Below are 26,416 nucleotides of genomic sequence, written 5' to 3' on the forward strand. Positions count from 1 at the left end.
CTTGTTTTGTTTGTTTTGGAGTTTGAGTCTTTGTGAACTGGCAAATACGACTTTGTTTTGTTTTGGAGTTTGGTACAATGAATTGAGAAATATATCTTGGTTTTTGTGTCTGTTTTTTTAGTTTTTGAAATCTCTGTGAATTGGCAAATTTGGCTGTTTTTTGTTTTGTTTTGTTTGTCTGTTTTGTTTTGTTTTGGAGTTTGTCAGCTGTGGTCACTGTGAACTGTGTCTTTGTGAACTGACAAGAGTTGCATAAAGACTATTCAAATAATTTTCCTTTTGTATTAAAAAAATAACAGCATGAGGCTTTGGGATGACATGAGAGTGTGCAATACATAAAAAATACACCTTCAGGGTGAGCATAACACTGCTGTTCTAAAAGAGACTGAGCCTCTGCTGAATGATGCATGATGTTTTACTTTACATAATGAAAAGATGCAACATGCTTGGTTAACCTTCATGATTTAATCTGCATTACTCAAAAAAAAAAAAAAGTAACATTTCATAAATCTGGTATCAGTTACAAATAAGGAGGTGTGTTTTGATCACAACAGATCCATTTCTAACACCTTTTTTTTAACCCATTTTATGAATGTTATAATTTGAGAAGAACCAAATAAGACTGTTGTCGTTTCCGTGACAGTTTTGTTTTGTACATAACCTTTTTATTTTTGTTCACTCTTTAGGAGACTGAAAGAACCCTGGATATATTCAACATCACTATGGCGAGACAGCAGGCTGAGATGGAGGTGATGTACCATCACATTCATACTCTCTCACACAGTCACATTTGGCTTGTGCATCATTTTATAAATCATTTGAACCCTCAATACAATGTGGCCTATGGCTCATATCACAAGAAATGTGTTCCTGTAGCTCAGCTGGTGGAGTATGAAGCTAGCAACATAAAGGTCTTGGTTTGAATCTCTGGTTTCTGACTGAATAACACCATTTTATGTCGCTGGTGTTGTAGGCCTCAAAGGCGGGGCTCAGGATATACCGTCCTGGGGTGAAAGTGGAGGAAGAACAGTCACAGGGCTGGTTCGGCTGGATGTGGAGCTGGTCTGGAGAAAGTGGCACACAAACCAAAGATGTCAAAACGGGAGGTTTGTCTGCACTCTGTATCTCTTTATTCCTTCAGAGAGTCTGAGCTCTAGAATTCTGCAGAAAGATATATGTGGATATTTTCTGATAGTAATTTCAGCTCATTGTAATATTTAAATATTCCACATCATCTGTTTCTGATAGATTTGCTGTGCTTCTGTTCATATCTTTCAGGTTTTGATGAGCTAATGACTCCAGCGGAGAAAGCCAAACTATACGCTGCCATTGGATACAGCGATACAGCCGTCAATCCTAACCTGCCAAAAAATGTTAGTGACAAACAATCATCACATATGTAAATCCAGTTTTTAGAAGTTAATAGTTTCTTTTATAGATTTTTATAAGTGTTTATGCAAGATATATTCCCCAACTTGACTTGCATCAAAGTGTATACGTGTATATATCTACACTACTGTTCAGAAGTTTGGAATATTTACAGTTTTTAAAATGGTTTTTGAAAGACGTCTGCTGGTAATATTATGAATTATTATTAAAATAACTACTTTTTTATATGAATATATTGGAAACAATTTACATTAAGGTTCCATTTGTTAACATTAGTTAACATGAACTAACAATGAAAAATACTTGTAAATCATTTATTAGTCTCAGTTTTAACATTTTATTCAAATTTTAAGTTGTATCTGTTAATTAATGTACCTGAGCTAACATGAACTAACAATGAACAGTTGTACTTTTAGTAATTAACATTAACAGAGATTAATACAGTAACAAATGTATTGCTCATTGTTAGTTAATACATTAATTAATGTTAACTAATGGATCTTATTGTGAAGTGTTACCAGTATATATTAAAATGTAGTTTATTCTTGTGATCAAAGCTGAATTTTCAGCATCATTCCTCCAGTCTTCAGTGTCACATGATCCTTCAGAAATCATTCTAATATACTGATTTACTGCTGAAGAGGCATTTTTTACTATTATCAATGTTAAAAACAGTTGTAATGCTTCATATTTCACACAGTGATTTTTTCTCCATGATTCTTGATGAATAGAAAGTTAGGAACAGCAGCATTTATTTCAAATATAAATAATTTGTGGCATTATAAATGTTGTTACTGTCACTTATAATCAATTATTGATCCCCTTACTGATCCCAAACTTATGAACAGTATAACTAATTTTAGCCTTCTTGTATAAGCAGGATGTTCCAGTCCATTGAAATTACACATCTTCAGTTCATGTAAAGCATCACGCCCCTGACTAATATTTTTGTTTGCAGTTTGAAAATATGAAGATACATTTCCAGCTTAATCGCATGTCTCTGTCAATCAAAGAGAGCCGAGAGAAGCCGGAGATAATCCAACTGTCCGTCATTGATCTGAAAGCCATGCTGACTCAAAGACCTGCGGCCCAAGCAATAAAGTACCGTGTTCTCTTCTCAAGTCCACTCATCTCACCCACTTTTATTCATTTAATTTGAAGGATTTTCTGTGTTCGATACAACTTAGTGTCACACTTGCTGTTGACAAATACTTTTAACTTGTTCCTCAATTGTGAAACAAGCACAAAACACATTTACAATAATGCACTTACAATGAAAGTCTATGTGGCAAGATGTTGCACTCGAATAAATCTTGACGTAACTTTCACATGATGTGCAGAAGACATACAAGTTGCACATTTGGCTTTTTAAGCCTCCAGAATGTCTTGCCACGTCTTGACATTAGTGTAACAATAATTTTTGTTCTGCAGAATTCCTGTAAGCCAGAGCATGCTGTTGTATGACATAATGTTTTACTTGTCAGGATCTCTGCTCAGCTGTCATCGTTTGAAGTGTCTGGTCTCCCACGAGGCAGGTCGGCCCCCATCCTGCTGTCTCCACGTCATGTGGCCGGGATGAAAGATACGGCTTTACTGGACCTCATGTTTGAGACTAACCCACTGGACGCGAGTGCAGACCAGAGACTCCGCATCGAGTCCCAGGCGCTGGAGATCATCTATGACGCTGTGAGTGTGAGGGAGCATCTCTCTATGACTGGGGGGAAAAAAAAAACTTTTGAACTCCTTTGTCGTATAATATTTTCTTGAGATTAAGTTAATATTTCAATAATTTAACAACACATTTGCATGTGATGCAGTCTGATGTTGGTTAATGGGTACATGAAATGCATGTAAAAGGGCTGCACTATTTGGTCAAAAAATTATATTGTGAATATTTTGTCAAATATGGCCATAGCAATTTTAACTGCTTTTTGATAAACACTTAATCTTATTTGAAAATGTCTGCCTAGATGGCCGCCTTATTTTTGCCTAGATAATTCAGCAGCAGAAATATATAAGGGGCCACAATCTGATGTCAGTAGAATTTTAGAAATATAGTAAAAGTAGAATTGTATTATTATTATTATTATTATTATTACCTTAATTCTAGAAAAATAGGCAAAAAAGACAGAAATATAAGCATTTTACCATTAGAAACTGTAATAATACAATTGTACTGTATAAGGAAAATAATATTTGATATTCTAATAATTTATTTCATTCTACAAGTTACATTACTAATATTTATGTTAATTTATTCACTTTCAAATGTTTAATTCTCAAGCTTTTATTTTGGGGGGAAAATGCAGGAAGGTTTTTCCAAGTCTCTTTAAAGGTAGTCGATTACAGGTTTAGAAACACTTCTTGTTACAAATCTGGTAAAATGCTAAAAACAAAAAACCTGCTCTGAGAAATGTTATGCAGATGTGAACCGAAAATGGTCCTGGCCCCATGCTGTGTTCACAAATGCTCAAATTTATAGCAGCTGCTCACGTGTAAATAAACACACGTAGTACATCGGGGTAAATCAAAGCCTTTTGGGGTTTAATAATCATGCTAAGCCATGTCTTGATTTCAGTTTTATTTATATTAATTGTTCAGACCTCTTATGTTTCATTTTACATTTGTATGATATGGTTAATTACTCGGGAACCCCCATCTGGGAAACCCTGCTGTATGCTATGAATGGATAATGTGGAGTGTACAGTATGTTAAGTGTGGTTTGTTCTTTCTGTAGATGACAGTGAACAGTATGTCAGCTTTCTTCATGCCTCCAAAGGACCTGCAGCTGGATGAGCTGACCAATGCCACCCTCATGAAGCTGGAGCAGTTCAGAGACAAGACCTCCACAGGTGTGTGCGGATTCACAAGTCATGTATTTGTTTGCTAGATGCTTTCCTTTCCAAAGTCGGCGGTGCAACGTGGATCAGACTTGGAAAAAAAACCCTGCAGATTTCCTACACATTTTATAATAAAAGTTAAAAAAAATTACATTTTAAAATGTTTTTAAATGGGAATTTTGTGGTTATAGAATAGTAGCTTGTACTAAACAGTATTATTCATTATTCACAGGACTCATGTACATCATTGAGACTCAGAAGGTTCTGGATCTGAAGATAAACCTCATGGCTTCATATGTCATTGTACCAGAAAATGGCTTTTATGACCCCAAACACAACCTTGCCATTCTGGATTTGGGTCATTTCCAGGTAAAAAAAAAACATCTCACTGTCAGTGCACATGGTTCTTTATCATTTTTCATCATGAAGTGCTTCATATAATTTATATCAGGCAAAACGACAAACAGAATGATCGAAAGAAATGTGAATTCCTTGTTTCTTGGGAATTGTTTCCCCAATGAGTCATACTTCTTTTTAAACCAACATTAAGAGAAGAAAAAAAATCCAGCAAACTGCCAAAGCTGGGTGTTCAAAGTTGGCAAAAAAGAGCTTTTCAAACTTGGTCCTGCACCCCATGGGGTGATAAATACTTTAAAAATGCTTTATTTTTAGGAACTTTCAGAGTTAACTTGTATGATAATTTTTGTCAAAAATCATGAAATTATTTGTTATTTATTTTATTCTGTTGACTGCAGCGGCTTTTAATAATAAAAAAAAAGCATATCTACATATAGTTTATTTTTTATATTTCATAAATTATTTCATTTTGATGTCTTTATACTATCACATTAAATACATATATATTTATTGCACCATATAAATGTTTTATGCATGGAAATATATAGCTGTCTTTATATTCTAAAAAGGCCATTACTAATGAGGGGATGATAATATTTAGTTGGCTAAAAGGGTGTGTTTGTTGTGTGTAGATGTCCAGTCAGAGCAGAGTTGGCCTGCCTCAGCTGTCTGTGGGCAGCAGCACTTTAGAGGACATCATGTCTCGAGCTTATGACAGCTTCGATGTCCAACTCAGCAGTTTACAGTTCCTCTACACCAAAGCAGGTGCGCAGACTCGCACGGTGTTTGACATAATATAGACTTTACAGGGCTTTACATACTGTATGCTGCATGTGTTATCAGGTGGTGACTGGAAACGGGCTCGTCCGCTCAGACAGTCTGCTTTCCACATCCTGGAGCCTGTGGACCTGAAGGTGGTCTTCAGCAGAGCCATGGTGGTGACGGACTCACGAATGCCCAAGTAAGCAGAAATTTCCCCGTCTGTTGTGCACGTGTTTGAACACATCATCACACATTGTGCATGCGTTGACATATTTGTACCTAATGGTTTTCTTTTTATTCAGGTTTAAGATATACGGTGAGCTTCCTCTTCTGTCTCTGCGTATCTCTGATGATAAAGTGCGTGGCGTCCTGGCGTTGCTCAGCAGCATTCCACTTCCTGAGAGTCGCCCGGTGCCCCAGACTAGAGCGCCACAAGCTACACCCAAGGTAATTATAAGAATACTTATGGGTGTGTCTTCCCAGACAAATATAGATATGATCGTTGTTGTGACTTGACAAACTGACCTTTGGTGTTTCTTAACTGTTCATCTGTAAATAATAAAATTTAATGCAGCAAATGATGGGTACAGATAATAAATTAAATTATATTGCTGAAATAAAATAATACCTTACACGGTAAACAACAGGACTTTGAAAATGTTGCAATCAGGAAGCAAAACTTAATCTGCTGTCATTGTTAATTTAGTATTATTAATGTAATGTTATACTATTTATTACTGTTTTGAATTAGCTTTTTATTTATATTTTCTGTTTTAGTCATTTCATTATGTTTTTATCTCTTTATCATTTTCTTTTTTAATTTTTTTTTATATTTCTGTTTAGCTTTAAATTTATTTCCATTTTAGTTTTAGTCATTTTAGTACTTCAGTTCATTTGATTTAATTTCGAAGTTTTATATCTAATATTTATACTTTATTTTTATTTCAGCTTCATTTCAAATAATGGAAATTATTTTTAATAATTTTAGTTAACAATAACTATCCTGTCCGATATGGGGTCTCAGTTATCATCTGATGCCTATAATCTCAAATATTAAAGCTAATTAAAAAAATAATAATTTCCCCCATTTATTGCCAGTCTTCATTTGAACAATTTCAATATTCTCACAACTCTTAAAATCCCAGGGCTAATTTAATTTTCAGTCTTTCTTTTAGTGATTTAAAAAAAGACACACAAGCTATGGATAAATATAAGTATATAGTTTGGCCCCTGTTGTTTTATTTATTATTTATTTATTAATAATAGATAAAGCAGATATTTGCCTTATTTGATAGAGTATCAATAAAGATTTCCCAAATAAATTCACAAGCCTTTGATTCAAATCAGTTTAGATCTGATATATTTGGACCGATTTCCATTTTGCTTGCATTTATCCACCAGTGTTGTTGAGAGTTGTTTTTCTCTTGCAGCAATGTGATATTTTTTTTGTTTTTTCCCATTAGTCTTCCAAACGAGGGAACACGCCTCAGCTCACCCCTCGAAGACCAGCCATAGACGACCTGCGTGCATCCATCATATACGGCTCAGGTCAGACACACCTTCATACAAACTGATTCACAGAGAGAGATCTACTCTATAAATCCAATATCATAAAACGCCATTTTTGTCTTTTTCAGATGAGGAGCTGTTCTTTGATGCCCCTAGTTCACCGATCGAGGATCTGCCGTTCTTTGAGGCTTCCACTGGCTCTCTGCAGGGTTCAGCCTCTGATAAGCGTCTGTTCATGGTGCTCAAAGACCCCAAGAAGAACATGACCGAGTTCCTCTTGAGATTTGAGATCAGCAAGGTCTGATAATGCAAGATCATTAACACAAGATCATTGATTCTCTCAAGTTATATTTGAACTATGCTTTTCTTTCCGTATAGAGATGATAACAGATGTGTGTAAGAAATGTGTATATACTGTATGGTTCATTTGAAATGATCTTAACATTTCAAGGCTCATCCAGTCATTCTTTTCACCCAGTGACACTTTTCCCTCCTTTGTTCCCCTCTAGCTTTCCATTCAGCTGTGCCGCTTGTCAGGCAGAGAGGAAGTGAGCGTTCTGCATCTGTTCATTGATGGATTAGGGACAGAACTCAAACTTCGCACCTTTGACATGTCTTCATACACCTTCCTGCGTGAGATCTGCCTCGAGTGTTCAGAGTACTTGGGTAAGTGCATTGAACTCTGGCTTTTAACCCTAGTGATCTGCCTTGCTGTCTACTGTTTACACTACGTTTTTTTTTTAAAGAAATTAATATTAGGATGCATTAAATGCAAAAGTGACAGTATAAAGACATTTGTAATGTTACAAAAGATTTATATTTCAAATAAATGGATTGAGGGATCTAAAATATTGTCGTACAGAATAAGGCATTAATATGAGCAACTAGTTAATAGTGAGAATTGGACCTTAAAATAAAGTGTTACCCGATTCCTTAATCCTACTCCAGACAACTACCTTACTAACTATTAATAAGCAGCAAATGAGGAATTTATTGAGACATGAAAATGTGTCAGTGTTGTTCTTCGGAATTTTCTATTCATCAAAGAATCCTGAAAAAATTATCTTGGCTTCCACAAAATATTAAAAAGCACAGCTATGGATAATAATAAGGAATATTTTTGAGCACCAAATGAGCATATTAAAATGTATTTCTGTGTTCAAATATAAAGTTATCAGTTATTTGTGTGTTTGTGTGAAGATTCTGAGGACAAGAAAGTTCACCTTATCACCACTCTGGATAATACTGAGGAAGATCTGCTCACTTTGGAGTATGTCAAGGTAAAATTTGCTTTATCATATCTCATGTGTCATCTTTCTTCGGGTCCATTTATAAGTAAAGCTCTATTTATCATCAAATTGTGGCATGATTCTGAACATTGTGTTCAAAGCGAATTTCTCTAGCACAGTTTTCTTGGTTTTGGCCGTGTCTCAGCTTTGTGGGTGTTAAAAGCCTAGTTGGATTCCGGCTTTATGAAGGCCATTTGATCATTTTAGCTTTAATAAGCCAAACATTAACACAAAATTAGAGCTAATTTTGTGACTCGTTATGCATGACTCATGTTAATTACAGTCCTGCTCTCAGTCGAGCTCTGATAGCACAGATTTTAAAAAAGCCTATTAATGTATAATATCCATTTACTATTTATTTCTATATATTATTTATGAAGGACAATTTAAAGGGGTGGTAAATCAGCTATTTTCGAAGGCTTGATTGTGTTTATGGAGTGCACTGTAACACGTTCATGCTTTTAAAAAAACAACAACATTATTTTTCACATATTTTCCCTTTATTCTACACCGCTTTTTCCATTCTGTTGACTTCCTGGTTCTCTGAAGCCCCTACCTCAGAAATAAACAGTCTGGCTCAGATTGGTTAGCTGTCCCAATTTGTTGTGATTCGCTAACCGCCTAGAGCGTTGTCCGGAAACGTCACGCTCTTACCATAACGGGAGTTGCATGTGCTCCAGTGTATTGTAAACAATGACATCAATATTGCCTTATCAATTTGAGCCCGAATCAGACCCAGAGAATATCGAGCAGAACCTGTGCAAGGCTCTTACAGGACGTTTCAGAAAATTATATGTTATGTTTTTTTTTTGTAGTCGTCTCATACTTTTTAGATACGCTGTTATATGTAAATGCTATTGCTGTTTATGTTAGCTTTTTATATATGGTTTTATCCTTATTAAAGCTTTAGTACATAACAGCAACAACTCTTCCTCTTCTTTAAAGCAGCCCAATATGGTCTCACCCCCTTTGTTGCGTGTTCCCAGGGGCAGGGTTTATGTAAATTTGAGGGTCTGTGATGTCACCAACCCAGGAAGAAGCTTGTTGTAGTCCCTACCAGCCGTGTTTCGCAGACCTTAAAAAGCGAATTCTGTAAAAGAAAATATCTCCATTTGCATTGAACTTTGAGTGTCGTAACTTGCAGATGTTGTTTATGCTCAAACAGCAACATTGCACACTAACTAAAGTTAAAAAGGTGAAATCATAATCGGGGACCCATTATTATCCTGTAGCAGTCCATGTGTTTCACGTCTCTTTCCAAAGTATCAATGCAATATTTGTGAGAAAAATAATCATGCTTTATTGATCAGGGTTATTTTTAACTAAAACCATGAAACATTTTAATTACTTAAAATAAAATAAACATTAACTGAAATAAAATAAAATATTAGAAAATGTAAACATTTATTTCTAGTGGCCAAGGCAACATTTAATTTTGTTTAGTTAAATAATAAAATAACTAAAACTAAAGACATATTTAAAAAGAAAAAACTAAATGACTTTAAGTAAAGTTAATATGAAAAAATATATAAAAATAAATAAAATCTAATAAAAAAAAGAAAAGATAAAAAACTATAATAGTATATCAATGATACAAAATAACACTGATGTGATTGTGTCAGCACAGTCTTATGCATGGGACTATTCTAATAATACTCTATTCTTTTTCAGGCGGACAAAAATGCACCAGATTTCAAAACGATGTATAAAAATACAGAGCAACTAATCAAGGTAAGCTTATTCACAATTGAGTGCTCAGAATTTCTCTACAGCTAATGTAAGCCAATCAGATCACAAAGATTTTAAACAGTGTACTAATTGTAAAAATGTGTTAAAATATGTAATATATGGTCTTTGCACCAGGTGAATTTCTCCTCACTGGATGTGCACCTGCACACTGAGGCGCTCCTCAACTCCATAAATTTCCTTAATAACCTCCTCCCACCACTGAAGAAAGAGGCACAAGAAGAGCAGCCCGTCCTACCCAAGGAGGAAGAGGAAGAGGAAGAGGAGGCAAAAATAGAGGATTCTGCTGTTACCAAGAAATCTTGTAAGAAAGTTCATTTTGTATGCTTCTTTTGTTTTGTCATGATATAATTTTAATCTCATATTATTGGCTTGTTCCTCAGCCTGTAAGAAGTCAAAGTTTGAGGATGTGGTGAATTTGCACATCCGAGCAGACCTCAACTGTCTGAAGGTCTTCATAAGAGGAGAGAAAGCCAGGATTTCTGAGATCAGCATAGAGGGTAATACACATTTCTGTAAATGCACATAAACACAATAAAGTTGGGATATGTTCCAGTACTGCATATTCTCTTTTACACCAGGGCTGGTTTCTGAAGTTCAGATGAAGAAGAAGTGCGTAGAGATTCTCGCTAACCTGAAGAACATTGTAATTCTGGATTGTGACAAAGAGGCACTATATAAAAAGGTAGAAAGTGCTGTACTTTTAAGGATAAATAAATCATAGAATGGGAGGTAAATTGGAACAATGGAGAACTAGTACACATTTTTTTACATTACATTATTTTTGTTATAAAGTGTTTAATAGTGTTAAAATAAAAAAAGGCTTTTAACCACAAAACAAACAATTTCAATTTCATGTTTGCTTAACATTTTCTGTTTTATTGGGTCAAAGTAACAGTATTATTTATTAGATTATACAATTATTTAAAAAATGTGTATGTATATAGAATTGTATATTTTTGTGACATTAAAAAGATTAATTACAAAAAATCTTTGCTAAAAAATGAATGAAAGAATGATGGTGGAAATGCTGAAACATTAGTAACTTATTGGCTTTGGGCTAAAAAAAAAAAATTGAGATTTTTAACATTTTTTTAATGAATTTTGTATCATGCATAAAAAGGTGAGAGTGTAAGATGGAATTGATTTAGGCTAATGATGGAATGGTCATGATATATAGGCAGTGTCCATCGCGGATAAGGAGGTGTTTGATTTCCGCATGGTGAACCATGTGGATGCAACGGAGGGCGACGCCTACACAGACATGCACATTGTGGACACCAGTGTAACTTTGACTGTGGGCTGCATTCAGGTTATTTTCCTCAACAAGTTTATGTCCTCAATACTGGTAAGTGTATATAGTTGAAAAAAATTATATTTTTTAAATATTTTTATAGTACCTATTAATTATATATTTAAAAAGTGGAGAGGGCCTAGAATTTAACTTTGGGGGACACCTTACAGTTTCTTAATAGAAACAAATTGTTGCTTAGTTGTTTTTGTTTTTTAATTTCACCTGATTTTTCAATAAATATTGTTTTTCTTTACACTTAAGTTTCACAGCAAATGTTTAATTTTATTAGCCTCTACTTGCATTTATTTTTTCATATATATTTGTCTGTTATCTAATGGTCTCTCTCTTCTCTCTCCCTCTCTTTATTTTTTTTCCTTTTCAGGCATTTATTAATAATTTCCAGGAGGCTAAAAATGCATTGGCAGAGGTGACGGCCCAGGCAGCAGAGAAAGCAGCCACAGGGGTTTTGGAGCTGGCAGAGAGAAGCACACGTATCTCCCTGGATGTAGACATTAAAGCTCCTGTTGTCTTCCTCCCACAATCCTCTGTTTCCCACAATGTCATTGTGGCAGATCTGGGTTTAGTGACTGTAAAGAACCACTTTGAAATGGTCTCCTCTCCAGCACACACCAAGATCCCCCCTGTCATGGACATCATGGCCGTGGGACTGAGTGATCTTAAAATGTACAGGTTAGTTTGGAAATTTTGAATAAATTGACTGGTTTGAATTAATTAATAAATGTGGTTTAACATCCCTGAAATTACATTTCCATTGTTTGATTAATGATGTTTTTAATATTCCTTTATTACCTCAGGACCACATTCACTGATGGACAATTTAAGAGTGAACTTCAGTTACTCAAACCAGTCAACATGGACCTGTCAATCAAACGCAATCTCTCTGCCTCCTGGTATCACAGCATTCCTGACATCCAGATCAATGCACACCTCAAACCCATGAGCGTAAGTGCATATATTTGTGTTTGTTTCTGTATCTTATCTTATAGCTGTAGGGGATATTACAGCTAATATCAATGTGCATTTATTTCAGCTAATCTTGAGCCAGGAGGACCTAACTATAGTGCTGAAGACTCTGAGTGAGAATCTGTCTGAGAATTCTGATGCTCCTCCAGCTCCATCCAGCCCTGATAAGGGAGACACGGTTTCTACCAAGGATTCTCAGAGTTCTGGAGGTATAAAATACACACAAACACAGATTGTGAAGCTTTATCGATTACTAATGCATAGGTTGCATCAAGCATACTTTGTGTTTTTTTTGTTTTGTTCTGGTTTGTAATAGTTAGCACATATTTAACCAAGTATATATTAATTTATATGTATTTTCCAATTCAGAATTTGGATGTCTTGGAGATTACCTGATTTAAAAACAATAAATATGTTTGTTTTTTTTCAGATTGTATTCAGATAAATGTCTCAAACAGTATTTTTTTTATTTTTTATTGTGTTGTAGGAAACACGGTTGTGACCGCAGCAGTGGTGGAGGGCCCGAAAACTGGCAAACTAAAGAACACTCTGAAACTGGACTTTAAGTTTGACTCCATGACACTAGTCCTGTACAGCCCCAACAACAATGAGGTGACAAAATGCACTCGATTCACAGTAGACGAGTGTAATGATTGCATGTGAAGCCAGGTTTAAATATTTTGTGTTCTAGCTTTTAGAATCGGTTTATGTGTTTACATACAGATCCAGTTATCAGACTTCCGTGATGAGAGTTTGAAGTTGGCAGAGTTCATGTTGGGCACCATCTCCACCGCTGTGCACATGTTCTCTGACAGCTCCATGAAAGCCTCCCTCAAACTCACAAACTGTCTGCTGGATGACAAGAGACAGAGGGTGAAAATGATCACATCCAGGTAGATCAAACACAGATCATGACCTAATAAAGATGCTCCAGTTTGTGTTAAATCATGTTTTATATGTACAAAGTTAACATTTGTATTTTAAACCATTTTTGCACAAAATATGATTGCATATCCAATTAATCGATTAATCAAAGAAAGAACCAACCGATTCATTGATTAATAAAAATTGTTAGTTGTGAACTTATGTTAAATAAAGTTACTCATTCAGTCATTAAATGTCAGTATCTGGGTTTTCTTCAATAATTTCATGCTGCTTTAGGATGATGGCGATGCGTCAGGGTAGGGAAGGCAATGTGATGGTAGACATGAGTTACCGACAAGGCCGGGACGGCACCGTGCTGGACACCCTGGTTCAGGACCTCTATCTGTGTGCCAGTATGGAGTTCCTGCTCACAGTAGCTGATGTCTTTCTTAAAGCTATGGCAGATGGCTTCTCTGGTTCCCCGAAAAACAAACAACCCGCCAGTTCGTCTAAAGACCCAGGTTAGTGATTGTACTTCAGCACCACCTTGATGAAGTCAGGTTTTCTTCAAGATAGTCTTATAAACTTAAGAGTCAAACATAGTATTTTTGATCATTTTGTTGTATGAATATCTGAACATATAATAATTCAGAAGAAAGAACAGAACAGAACAAAAATTTAAAACATTTTGTCCTAGTTTCATGCATTCTTTTTTATCAACACTTGAATGTGGGTAAGTTTCTTTTAAAAAAGCAACATTTTGAACCCGAGATTCTAATTCGAAATTCGAAAGACGAATAATATCGCCCCCCTATTGTATAACAGTGAAAACATGGAATGCAGGAAAATTCTTTCAGTGGCAGGGAAGCATTGTGCCGTAAATGGAATCAATGGTGATTTGTGCCTTACCTTTGCTAGCGGTTCCTGCTGCACCAGTGGTTGCCAAAACTGAGATGAACATTGTGGTAAAGAATCCTGAGATCGTTTTTGTGGCCGACCTCACACGCGCTGAAGCTCCGGCTCTAGTTATGACGACGCAGTGTGAGCTGGTGATGAAGAACGAACCCAGCGGCCAGTCGATGACGGCTGCCATTTCAGACCTGAAGGTGGTGGCGTGTCCGCTCCTGCGAGAGAAGCGTGAGCACAACGTGACGACGGTGCTTCAACCCTGTCAGGTGTTCTTTCAGAGCAGCCAATCACCTTCCCAGCCACAGTCCATCGAGCTGTCCATCAGCTCCCTCACGCTCAAGGTGAGGCTGAACATGTGATGATCATGTGAAATTGTGATTATTTCATATTTTGAAATTATTAGTGTCTTAAAGGTATAGTAGCAAAACTGATTTGAATTCTGAGGGTAAGAAGGCATAAAATAAAAAACTAAACTAAATTCCAACTGTTTTTTTTTTTGGTTCCTTGAAACACATTATATGGGGACTTCAGGGGAAAAAATACTGCAAAAATATAGAAAATGACCCCTTTCCTGCCCTGTCCACTCACTTCCTGTTTCCTAAGGTGTCTCCCATCATCCTAAACACCGTTATCACCATTCAGTCAGCGCTGAGCCCTGCAGCTGAAACCCCTGAGGAACTGGAGAGTCCTGTGCCACAGGATCTTTGGGAACGTCGCAACCTGCGAGACCTAAAGCTCTGGTTCCTGGAGGAGGAAGAAGAGAATGTCACCCGGTCTGTCATTCCACTCGTTCCTCATGGAGAGTCTCTCAAAATGAACATCCACACCATCTGCCTGACGCTGGAGGCCGGGGTGGGCCATCGCACTGTGCCCATGCTGCTGGCCAAAGCCTCGTTCCAGGGAAACGTGAAAAACTGGAGTACTCTCATTAACCTACACTGTCACCTAGACCTGGAGGTCAGAAGATATTTTAATACATTGTACACATATCTAATTCAGTCATGAAACTCTAGATCGCGCAGGCTGATAGGCCCTTTAAATACAATCTGCTGGCAATCACAAAATTTATTACATAGCACAAGCTCATTGGCAGATTCCGCATTTGATGAGATTGCTTGCTTAACATTTAAATAATCTGGTTCAGTGTTACTGTAAACTTGTCCTGCAGCACTATTTGAGTTCCTCTGAAACCCTCCACCTCCCCCAGCACCACCTGTCTAGATTTGCCACTGGATTTATGTATGCATATTAATGCAGCAGCAGCAGCATATCTTACATGCTCACAGCAGTTTTTACCTATATCAAGTTGTTTGTTTCCTGTAGGTTAATTATTATAATGAGATGATGGGCTTATGGGAACCACTGTTGGAGCCTCTTGATAATGAGGAGAAAGATGGCTTCAGACCATGGACTCTAGCAATGAAGGTTACCTTTCATTTCATGCCTAAAATGTTACTGACAACTTTTCATGAGTTCAAGAAATAAATAATGTTGTATCTACAGATGAAGAAGAAGCCAGTATCACATTCTGGAGTATCTGACGAGGTGGACGGCAGTGTGCCTGATTATAAAACGGTCATCAGCTTCACAAGTAAAGACCAGCTTAACGTCACCCTCTCCAAGTGTGGCCTCCACATGCTCAGCAATCTAGGAACGGTAAGAGATTAAGATGATTGCAGTGTGAGATAGTTAAAAAGGGCTGTCTTTCTCTTACAGATGTTACAGATGAGTAGTTTCTTCTGTTTGTTTTGCAGGCATTTGCAGAGGCCACTAAGCAGACCGCTGAAAGCTTTCAGAAGGACCAGGCTCCGTTTGTGGTGAAGAATCGTTTGGGTTTGCCGGTGGCAGTGCTGCACAGCGAAGTGTTTAGACCCATCGGTAAAGAGTCTAAAAATCGTGTGGTGGAGCTCCAGGATGGAGAGAGTCTGAATATGGACTACACCCACACTGCTGAGTCCAGTGACCAGTTCTCAGCCATGACCAGCCTCAGTGCCAAAAACTACATACAGCCCAGTAAGACTGCATAACCCATGACTTTGAATATATATCTCAGCATTACACTAGTAGGGATGCGCTGATCTAATACTCCGTATCGATCCAAATGCGATATTGTGCGTATACTGTTCTGTGTTATTATTAAGTCCCACAAAAGGCACAAAAACTTTATAAAGCAGCATAGTTTTCGTGCACTATATTCCAAGTCTTGTGAAGCCGTTCCATAGTTTAATGTGAGGTACAGATATATATTTAAGTTAAATTCAAGTTCACATAAACTCTTCTCTCCACTGTGGCTGTCAGTCTTCCTCCATTCAGCGTTCAAACTGCGTCCGATATTGTGCATATACTGTTCTGTGTTATTATTAAGTCCCACAAAAGGCACAAAAACTTTATAAAGCAGCATAGTTTTCGTGCACTATATTCCAAGTCTTGTGAAGCCGTTCCATAGTTTAATGTGAGGTACAGATATATATTTGTTAAATTCAAGTTCACATAAACTCTTCTCTCCACTGTGGCTGTCAGTCTTCCTCCATTCAGCGTTCAAACTGCGTGTCGCGTTCAGTTACGACGATGAAACTCTTTCCAAGATGATTCAATGTTCCTATTATACTTGATCTGTAGATAAAGATCAGTGGTTTTGCATAAAAGTACTTTATCTTGCTGGAGTTTAGTGCTGTTACTAAATCACGTTTCTTTCTACCGGGTGTCTGTTAGATCACTACACTGGAGTAGAGAGCACTATGAATTGTTGTTCATGCGCACAGTAACTGAAATTTAAAACTGTTAAAAGAAAAGACTCAATAAACCATCGCACAGATATAATACACTACGCATCAGTATCTCTTCCCTTTGTGCTTTGAACTTTTCTATGCAGAGCGCTGTGACTCCGTGTTGCTTCAAGCGCGTCATTCTGCACACGGGATGCACATAAGCGGGAGCCTTTCATGTAATAATACTTTTGCGCAATGAAAGATTAATAGCCTTTCTTGTTCTGTCCTATCTGTCATATGTTACTGCCTATTTATATACAAAAATATTTACTTGTTTTTCATGAATGTATTTTACAACAATACAAACATTTTACAAGATTTAGTACTACACTTATTCAGTTTTATTTTTTCCCCATTTAATAATGTTTGACGAACATTTTAATAATCTAAAGAGCCTTTTTACACTATAAAGAACCTTTTGTGACATGTGGCCAAGTATGGTGACCCATACTCGGAATTAGTGCTCTGCATTTACCCATCCAAAGTGCACACACACAGCAGTGAACACACACAAACCGTGAACACACACCCGGAGCAGTGGGCAGCCATTTATGCTGCGGCGCCCGGGGAGCAGTTGGGGGTTCGGTGCCTTGCTCAAGGGCACCTCAGTCATGGTATTGAAGGTGGAAGAGAGCGCTGTACATTCACTCCCCCCACCTACAATCCCTGCCGGTACGAGACTCGAACCCACAACCTTTGGGTTATGAGTCCGACTCTCTAACCATTAGGCCACGACATCCCCCATGTGTACAATAAGAGTGTGTACAATAAAGGCATCCATTGTCACAATTACAAGTGACAAATTACTTAAAATAATAAGAATTTAAGGTAAATTAAATTATATAATTAAAACCCACATTGTTTCTGTTATCTGAATTTGAAATGAACACAAAAAATGGTGAAATTAAATATGAATTAAACCATGACCAGCCTCAGTGCCAAAAACTACATACAGCCCAGTAAGACTGCATAACCCATGACTTTGAATATATATCTCAGCATTACACTAGTAGGGATGCGCTGATCTAATACTCCGTATCGATCCAAATGCGATATTGTGCGTATACTGTTCTGTGTTATTATTAAGTCCCACAAAAGGCACAAAAACTTTATAAAGCAGCATAGTTTTCGTGCACTATATTCCAAGTCTTGTGAAGCCGTTCCATAGTTTAATGTGAGGTACAGATATATATTTGTTAAATTCAAGTTCACATAAACTCTTCTCTCCACTGTGGCTGTCAGTCTTCCTCCATTCAGCGTTCAAACTGCGTGTCGCGTTCAGTTACGACGATGAAACTCTTTCCAAGATGATTCAATGTTCCTATTATACTTGATCTGTAGATAAAGATCAGTGGTTTTGCATAAAAGTACTTTATCTTGCTGGAGTTTAGTGCTGTTACTAAATCACGTTTCTTTCTACCGGGTGTCTGTTAGATCACTACACTGGAGTAGAGAGCACTATGAATTGTTGTTCATGCGCACAGTAACTGAAATTTAAAACTGTTAAAAGAAAAGACTCAATAAACCATCGCACAGATATAATACACTACGCATCAGTATCTCTTCCCTTTGTGCTTTGAACTTTTCTATGCAGAGCGCTGTGACTCCGTGTTGCTTCAAGCGCGTCATTCTGCACACGGGATGCACATAAGCGGGAGCCTTTCATGTAATAATACTTTTGCGCAATGAAAGATTAATAGCCTTTCTTGTTCTGTCCTATCTGTCATATGTTACTGCCTATTTATATACAAAAATATTTACTTGTTTTTCATGAATGTATTTTACAACAATACAAACATTTTACAAGATTTAGTACTACACTTATTCAGTTTTATTTTTTCCCCATTTAATAATGTTTGACGAACATTTTAATAATCTAAAGAGCCTTTTTACACTATAAAGAACCTTTTGTGACATGTGGCCAAGTATGGTGACCCATACTCGGAATTAGTGCTCTGCATTTACCCATCCAAAGTGCACACACACAGCAGTGAACACACACAAACCGTGAACACACACCCGGAGCAGTGGGCAGCCATTTATGCTGCGGCGCCCGGGGAGCAGTTGGGGGTTCGGTGCCTTGCTCAAGGGCACCTCAGTCATGGTATTGAAGGTGGAAGAGAGCGCTGTACATTCACTCCCCCCACCTACAATCCCTGCCGGTACGAGACTCGAACCCACAACCTTTGGGTTATGAGTCCGACTCTCTAACCATTAGGCCACGACATCCCCCATGTGTACAATAAGAGTGTGTACAATAAAGGCATCCATTGTCACAATTACAAGTGACAAATTACTTAAAATAATAAGAATTTAAGGTAAATTAAATTATATAATTAAAACCCACATTGTTTCTGTTATCTGAATTTGAAATGAACACAAAAAATGGTGAAATTAAATATGAATTAAAAGAGATACAGTGGTTTTAAAATGATATGTAATGAAAATCCAAAATGCTATAGTTGCATTCTGCAAAATTGCTAGACAAAAACTAGATTTTTTTTTCCACTTTTCCTCTTCTCCAGCTCCAGTTGGCCACACTACCGCAAGTGTAATCCCACTAATCAAAACAGGACGGGACATGCACAGCGTCATGCACCGTGACTCTGGTGTCACTCGTTTCTTTGTCTGTCAGATTTACACTGCCGAGGGAAGCAAATATGTCAAGATCCGCTCTCCTTTCCAGGTGGATATATTTAAATCCTAAACTCACACACACTATATACAACAGACCCTTCCCTTTGAAAATGACTCCTCATTAAACCTACACGCATTTTTACACTGATTTTGAGAGAGAATTCTGTAACATACTTGTATTAATAGCTGTAAAAAATATTGAAATTATCTACAGCATTTAATAAATGGAAGTTTTATTTTATTGTTAACAGATTGGTTGTTGATGCTGTTATTGTTTCGTATTGATTTTCTAGATTATCAATCACTTCTCGGTGGCGTTCCGTGTTTATGAGGGATCTGAGTGTCTGGGCATCTCTCTGCCTACAGAGGAGTTCTGTGTGCCGCTGGGCTCCTACAGGTATGTTACAGCACAGGACGGTCAGCTCTGTCTAACTGTCCACTTTCACAAACATACACTCTGAAAAACTCTTTCTGCATCTGTATTTTTTGTCTAGTTGTTCAGGAAAAAATCTATTTACTTAGGAAGCAAACATTTTAAGAGTTTTTCTAGAGAACATACCTTTAAATAAGTTATAATTATAATAATTGCTTGTCACAGTTATTATCTTTTATAATTATTAGGGATGTCCACTGTTACGGTACCATATGTGGTTATCTGCCAGTGTTAGAGATATCTTAATTTATTGGTCTCAGTTTATATTGGATACAAATCTGGCAAAATTGGATATTTAACAGTGCATGCTCATTTCCCCTATTTTTATATTTATTATAAATCTGCCATCATCTCACTGAAAGTTTATCTTCATATTCATATTGAATTAATATTATAGTTTTAAGTTTGTCATGGATAAAAACTAGCGTGTTTAAATCTAAGGGTGAAAAATGTCCTTGAAATGCTAAAATATTAATTATATTATAAATTGTATTGAGCCTGAATTTTTCATTTTGGCATTTTCAATTATTTATTGATTTGTTTTTTTGTTTTTTTCCAGAGCTGAACTGAGCCTGCAGCCTGTAACTGAAGGCGAGGAGCAGTACGACCACTCTGAGGGTTTCACTTATAATGAGGTGAATCAGAAGCCCGGAGAGTGTCTGGAGAAAACCTGCCATCATCAAGGAGACAGCGCCCAGATGCTGAAGATCAACATGGTTCCTCTTCCAGACACTGTGATGTCTCACAGCCCCGAGGAGGAGTTTGACAAGCCCATCATTCTGCACCTGTGGCCCACCGTTCTCCTCCGCAACCTCCTGCCGTACCCCATCACCTTCAAGATAAAGGTACAAGACACCTTACAGTCCCTCTCCACTGCATCAGATATGTTGTGGTTGTGGTCTTTTATAATAATTATGGAGATATTTAATTTATCTGTCTCAGTTTGTATTACCTGCAAATTGGCAGATATTGGATATTTTTATTATCTGTGCATGCTCATTTCCCCTATTTTACCATTTATATTAATTTTGCAATCATCTCATGAAAGATCATCTTTAAATACAACAAGCTCACACACACGCTCACGCACACACATACTTGTATTTGTGGTTTACGGGGACTCTCCATAGGCTTAATGGTTTTTATACTGTACAAACTGTGTTTTCTATTGCCCTACACCATCCCTACACCTAAACCTACCCCTCACAGGAAACTACTGGCAATTTTTGAATTTCATAAAACACAGTTTTATATGTTTTTTAAGCCTTTTGTTTTATGGGGACACAGGAAGTGTCCTCATAAACCATGTTTACGTTGTAGTACCCATAAACCATATATACCTGTACACACACACACGCTCACTCACACACTCTGTTACACTCACACACACACACACACACTCTTACACACACACACTCACACACACACACACACTCTCTCACAAACATTTATGCACACACACACACACAAGGCACATCTGGGCATTGTTTTAATTAAAACATGACATTTACACCAAAGTAATGAAATAAAATGAAATGAACATTTTTTTGTTAAAAGTATTTCCTTTTAGATGTAAGTATTCTTTTTTTTTTATTGATTAATACAAAATGGTATACACTTTTAATAATGGAGATTCATCGGTTACCAGCCATAACATGAATAAAAAAAAATCAGCTTATCGGTATCGAACATAAATTTTAATATAAATGCACCCCGAGTAATTATAATCACCTGATAATTTTAATGAATATGCAGCTAATTATTATTATTTTTTAAATGAAAAATTATTTTGATATTTTTTCTACATGCTGGTGAACAGCACCAAGCACATAATCCGAGTCTGTGAGGAAGGGCTGGATCAATGGACAGAGGCCCGACCCGGACAGGTCAGGAAATATAACCCACTGTACCAGATGAAATGTTAATATGATTCTCTGAATTTTGAGATTTACCATCTGCTTCTTAGGTTGCGGTTCCGTTCTGGCCAGAAAAAGACTCAAAGAAACTCCGAGTCATAGTGGAGGGCTGCCAATCATCGCCACGGCCGTTTGACTTCCACCAGCCAGAGAACTGCCTCCTGCTGCACCTGGACAAAACCGTGAGTGACCGACTGAGAGAGAGATACACAAGCACACTCTCCCTCGATTTATCCCTTTCTTGTTTCCTCTTGTGTGTAGTTGGGTGGTATTATTGTGGATGTGAATCTGACCGAACATTCTGCCGTCATCCGGTTCTCTGATTACCATGACGGTGCCGCTCCATTCCTCCTCATCAACCACACTAAAGACGAGATGCTACAGTTTCACCAGAGGTGAGAATGACAAACGCATGACGTGATTGTGCAAGATCAAAGTTCAGAGTACACCAGAGTTTAAAGGGCACAATGAGAGACGGCAGTAAGGAGTCTCCGGTGGTCCAGGGCCAGTTGACGGGACTGTCTTTGACCCTGTTAATCATGAGCTATACGTGTTTATATGCCTGCCAAACATTTGGTTTCGATTGATGAATTGAATATTATAACTGTGTATTGTCTGAATTAAATGTGTCGAGGTATCGTTATCTAGCTGTGTAATATGGGGATGGATTTGGTGATATGATTTGCGATGAATCCATATTAATCATATTTCTATAATTTCTGGCTGTAATTTCAAATTAACCTTGTAAATGATTTCTATTAATTGTTTTCTGGTAGGTAAAAATTTGGTGCTAAAAATAACGTACCATTTATTTTTTTTCTGTGGTAGGGCCAGTGAACATTTTGGTAAAAAATAAATGTACAAATCAGGTCGTTATCAAAAGTCCTTATACTTGAGCCCTAAAGAGGAAATCAAAATGTATGTAATATAATATACAATGATAATTACATTTGGAAATTGACAAATAAGTAAACATTTATGTAAGTTGTGTTTTATAATATACTGCTCATACAGTAAATATAACATAAAAAAATAAGTAATTTTTAAATGCAACCTCTTTGGTTTTAACATGACATTTACACCAAAGTAATGAAATAAAATGAAATGAACATTTTTTTGTTAAAAGTATTTCCTTTTAGATGTAAGTATTCTTTTTTTTTTATTGATTAATACAAAATGGTATACACTTTTAATAATGGAGATTCATCGGTTACCAGCCATAACATGAATAAAAAAAAATCAGCTTATCGGTATCGAACATAAATTTTAATATAAATGCACCCCGAGTAATTATAATCACCTGATAATTTTAATGAATATGCAGCTAATTATTATTATTTTTTAAATGAAAAATTATTTTGATATTTTGAAAGGCACTTAACTCAAAAATAAAAAAAATCCATCAACGTTGTTTAAATATAAACATGACATATTACACACTAAAAGAATTAAATCGATAATTATTTTTGATTATTTTATCTCAGTTCCAAGTATGACAGCTAATCATCAAAAAAGAAGGATGGTGATAGTATTTACTTTTGTAAAATGCTTGAATGCATCCTGTAATGTGTGGACAGGGAATACATTTTACAGCTGTCTTTTTATTATGAAACCGCTGCTGTTGGAAATTCCACCCAAGTCAAAGTCTGCTTGGAGATTTTTGTAGAATAGATTGGCATTTCTATTAAAAAAAAGATTACTTTTAGGCACGTAACGGGTATTAAATGTATAGTTGCATATTTTACAAAACTGTTTTGTTTACAGGGCAATGGAGATTTCCCCTCTTCCTTACTGAAAGCAGGCCACTCCTCCCAGATCCACACCGCTATCATGGATTTCTCCACTCTGGAGCTGAAGCTGCTGGGATACCTGCAGCAGGACTGGGAGGCCAAGTACAGTCTCTGCAGCGACTGTGACGAGATCAGCTTCATCAGGTTCCTCTCGCTGGGAGAGGGCGAGGAGACGGAGACGAGGCCGGAGCTAAACATCGCTGTCCATGTTAAGAAGGAGGAGGGTCAGCTGGTGGTGGCCATCCACTCCCCGTACTGGATGGTGAATAAGACAGGCAGACTGTTGCAATACAAGGCAGATGATATTCATCGCAAACACCCGAAGGATTACGACATGCCCCTCCTCTTCTCTTTCAAGCCACGCAACTTTCTGCAGAACAACAAGGTTTGGAATAATGTCATCAAGCATGTAGGAAACATTCAGCTGTTTTACTGATCAAGTGTCTGACTTCTCTGTCTGTCACTGTGTTGTTCACAGATTCGCTTGATGATTTCAGAAAGTGAATTATCAGATGATTTCTCCATCGACACTGTTGGGAGTTACGGTGACGTCAAATGCAAAGGGGAACAGAAGGATTACATGGTGACAGTTCTTTCATTACATTTGAATTTATGAAAAATTGACTTTATTTTCTTTCTTAATACATTTTGGTAAAAAATAAATGTACAAATCAGGTCGTTATCAAAAGTCCTTATACTTGAGCCCTAAAGAGGAAATCAAAATGTATGTATATATATATACATATATATATAATATACAATGATAATTACATTTGGAAATTGACAAATAAGTAAACATTTATGTAAGTTGTGTTTTATAATATACTGCTCATACAGTAAATATAACATAAAAAAATAAGTAATTTTTAAATGCAACCTCTTTGGTTTTCTTTGTTCATCTGACAATCAAGTTAAAAATGGCATTGCAGTTCATAGATGGGAGTGGCCGGTAAACCAGAATTTTAAACCACTTTCAAGGTTTTTTTTTATTCTTCATCTGTTTTTTTCTTGCCTACTTTTTTTGAATGTAGTGTTAATGCAGTGAAAAATGAAAGAATCTTTGCTCTTTTAGCATTCACTGAAACTTTACACTACAGTCTGTATTACATTTTTTTAAATGCTTTAATTGAGTTTTATAGTGTGCTTTTTTTGTACGCTTTGTGGTATTTATGTTGCTAGAATGTTTTATGTTTTATTTTGTTGCATTTTTGTTGTTTTCTTCTTTCCTTTGTAGCGCCAGTATACGGAAATCTTCTACTTGGCTTCGGGATGAGAGAGTGAATGTCTCTTTATCATTGTATGAAGAGACTGAATCCTTCTGGTACACTCTTTCACAGCACTCTGACAGACAACGGGATGTTGGTTGAGATGCATGAAACAGTATTTCTTTCTTTTCCTTGCAAGCTAACATGGGATTTAACAGTCTGGTGAAGCGAGCCGCTCGACCCCTTCCAAAATACTTTGGGGAAAATCATGAGTACAGAACTCATTTTCCTTCCACAGCGTATAAGGTTGCAGTCTGAAGTGAATCACTCTCTTCCTGATGATGATTTTGCAACCCGTCAGGTGTTTTGCATCTAGTGGACAAGAAAACCGAAATTAACTTACTTGCCTCCTGGTTCTGTGCTTAAAGCTGCTTTCATTTCCGCTTCCTAACAAATGAACTGTATTCTCTTGTGTGTCAGTGGAGCTCCGGCTTCTGATAAGATACGGAGCATGAATAATTTTCTTTTTTCTCTCATTGGACACTTGGTTATTGTGACTTTGGCTGCTGTTAAAGGGAAATTAACTGCCTGTGCTCTATATCAAGTGTAAATTATTCTCGGATATTGTTTTGTTAATACTATGGGCCTGTTATTTCTGTGGTTTCTATAATGATGTGTTTTACGCCTGTGAGCGCTTGCCTGCTGCGGCTGCATTGACGTCATGATTTCAACTTTCTCTCAAAAAAGTGTCTCACTTTTATATAGTCTGAACAAACATAAAATAATCAGGTCAACTAATGGTTTGATTCTGGCAGCTCTCAGGCAGAAATGGATGAGCTGGCTCCAGGTCAGGCGGTGTACTACACCTGGGCCGAACCGACCGGCTCAAGAATACTGAGCTGGAAGTGTGGCAAGTACAAAGGAGAGCTCAAGAGCGAAGAGGTGAGAAATACAAACCAAGTTTGATAATTGATTGCAATATTTAATTGTGATCAAATTAATTTATTTAATTACTGAACCAAACTTTATGGACTTAACCTCACTCTTCATTGAAGATGTGAAACTGAATTCCTGTCTGGGTCCTTGTTTTCATTTGTTCTATAGGACCAGTTGTTGGATGTGAGCAAGGAGGGAAAATTCTTTGTTGTCTCATTTTATGAAGGCCTCCAACGTGTGGCGCTTTTCACCACCGAGCAGTGTGTCTTCAAGAAGATTTGCGATAATGAGAAAATAGAGCTGGCTGAACAGGAGACCTGCATCTCGTTACAGAACATGGGCGTCTCACTGGTCAACAACACCACCAGCCAGGAAGTGGCCTTCATTGGCATCACCAGGTACTGCTGGGTGTCACGTTGGCATACGTCTGACACAAAAAAAGTGTTGATGTTTAGCTGTAAGGGGGCATCGGATGCAAAATTCACTTTTACATGGTGTTTGCATATGAATGTGTCTCAGCAGTGTGTGAACACAACCCCCCTACAATGATACAAATCCATTCACTCCTTTTTTTTAATCCCCAAAAAAACTAAAGTCTCAATCATCAAGTTTCAGCAGCGTGTCATCAGCGGCTCAATCATCAGTGGCCCCGCCCACGGCTGCTGACAGACTGTCCCATATTAGCATATCTCCGCCCTCAGCCAGTTCATTTTGTTTTTGATGGTAATGCACCAACAAATACACAAAAAGACAGAAGAGGGGGGGGGGGGGGGGGGCGGAGAGGCCTT

The 26,416-nt window shown here is 37.1% G+C and overlaps 1 protein-coding gene across 1 annotated transcript in view; it reads left to right on the forward strand.

The window, feature by feature from the left end:
* Positions 1–26,416, forward strand: part of vps13a (vacuolar protein sorting 13 homolog A) — a 49,140-nt gene that overhangs the window by 5,861 nt on the left and 16,863 nt on the right. Inside the window, exons 10-48 of the mRNA XM_016247958.1 lie at positions 687–749; positions 974–1,106; positions 1,279–1,373; positions 2,348–2,490; positions 2,874–3,075; positions 4,127–4,241; positions 4,462–4,598; positions 5,219–5,351; positions 5,430–5,547; positions 5,651–5,795; positions 6,812–6,896; positions 6,986–7,155; positions 7,367–7,523; positions 8,058–8,137; positions 9,818–9,877; positions 10,010–10,196; positions 10,276–10,392; positions 10,474–10,577; positions 11,073–11,240; positions 11,569–11,876; positions 12,002–12,149; positions 12,238–12,379; positions 12,658–12,782; positions 12,894–13,063; positions 13,332–13,555; positions 13,953–14,284; positions 14,547–14,900; positions 15,267–15,368; positions 15,447–15,599; positions 15,698–15,956; positions 19,237–19,397; positions 19,642–19,745; positions 20,341–20,626; positions 23,462–23,872; positions 23,966–24,076; positions 24,417–24,436; positions 24,722–24,808; positions 25,508–25,634; positions 25,797–26,026. Of these exons, the coding sequence (XP_016103444.1) occupies positions 687–749; positions 974–1,106; positions 1,279–1,373; positions 2,348–2,490; positions 2,874–3,075; positions 4,127–4,241; positions 4,462–4,598; positions 5,219–5,351; positions 5,430–5,547; positions 5,651–5,795; positions 6,812–6,896; positions 6,986–7,155; positions 7,367–7,523; positions 8,058–8,137; positions 9,818–9,877; positions 10,010–10,196; positions 10,276–10,392; positions 10,474–10,577; positions 11,073–11,240; positions 11,569–11,876; positions 12,002–12,149; positions 12,238–12,379; positions 12,658–12,782; positions 12,894–13,063; positions 13,332–13,555; positions 13,953–14,284; positions 14,547–14,900; positions 15,267–15,368; positions 15,447–15,599; positions 15,698–15,956; positions 19,237–19,397; positions 19,642–19,745; positions 20,341–20,626; positions 23,462–23,872; positions 23,966–24,076; positions 24,417–24,436; positions 24,722–24,808; positions 25,508–25,634; positions 25,797–26,026 (6,266 nt within the window). The remainder of the gene's footprint in view (positions 1–686; positions 750–973; positions 1,107–1,278; positions 1,374–2,347; positions 2,491–2,873; positions 3,076–4,126; positions 4,242–4,461; positions 4,599–5,218; positions 5,352–5,429; positions 5,548–5,650; positions 5,796–6,811; positions 6,897–6,985; positions 7,156–7,366; positions 7,524–8,057; positions 8,138–9,817; positions 9,878–10,009; positions 10,197–10,275; positions 10,393–10,473; positions 10,578–11,072; positions 11,241–11,568; positions 11,877–12,001; positions 12,150–12,237; positions 12,380–12,657; positions 12,783–12,893; positions 13,064–13,331; positions 13,556–13,952; positions 14,285–14,546; positions 14,901–15,266; positions 15,369–15,446; positions 15,600–15,697; positions 15,957–19,236; positions 19,398–19,641; positions 19,746–20,340; positions 20,627–23,461; positions 23,873–23,965; positions 24,077–24,416; positions 24,437–24,721; positions 24,809–25,507; positions 25,635–25,796; positions 26,027–26,416) is intronic.

The sequence above is a fragment of the Sinocyclocheilus grahami genome, unplaced genomic scaffold, assembly GCF_001515645.1.
Source record: "Sinocyclocheilus grahami isolate Dianchi unplaced genomic scaffold, SAMN03320097.WGS_v1.1 scaffold859.1, whole genome shotgun sequence".
Taxonomy (NCBI): domain Eukaryota; kingdom Metazoa; phylum Chordata; class Actinopteri; order Cypriniformes; family Cyprinidae; genus Sinocyclocheilus; species Sinocyclocheilus grahami.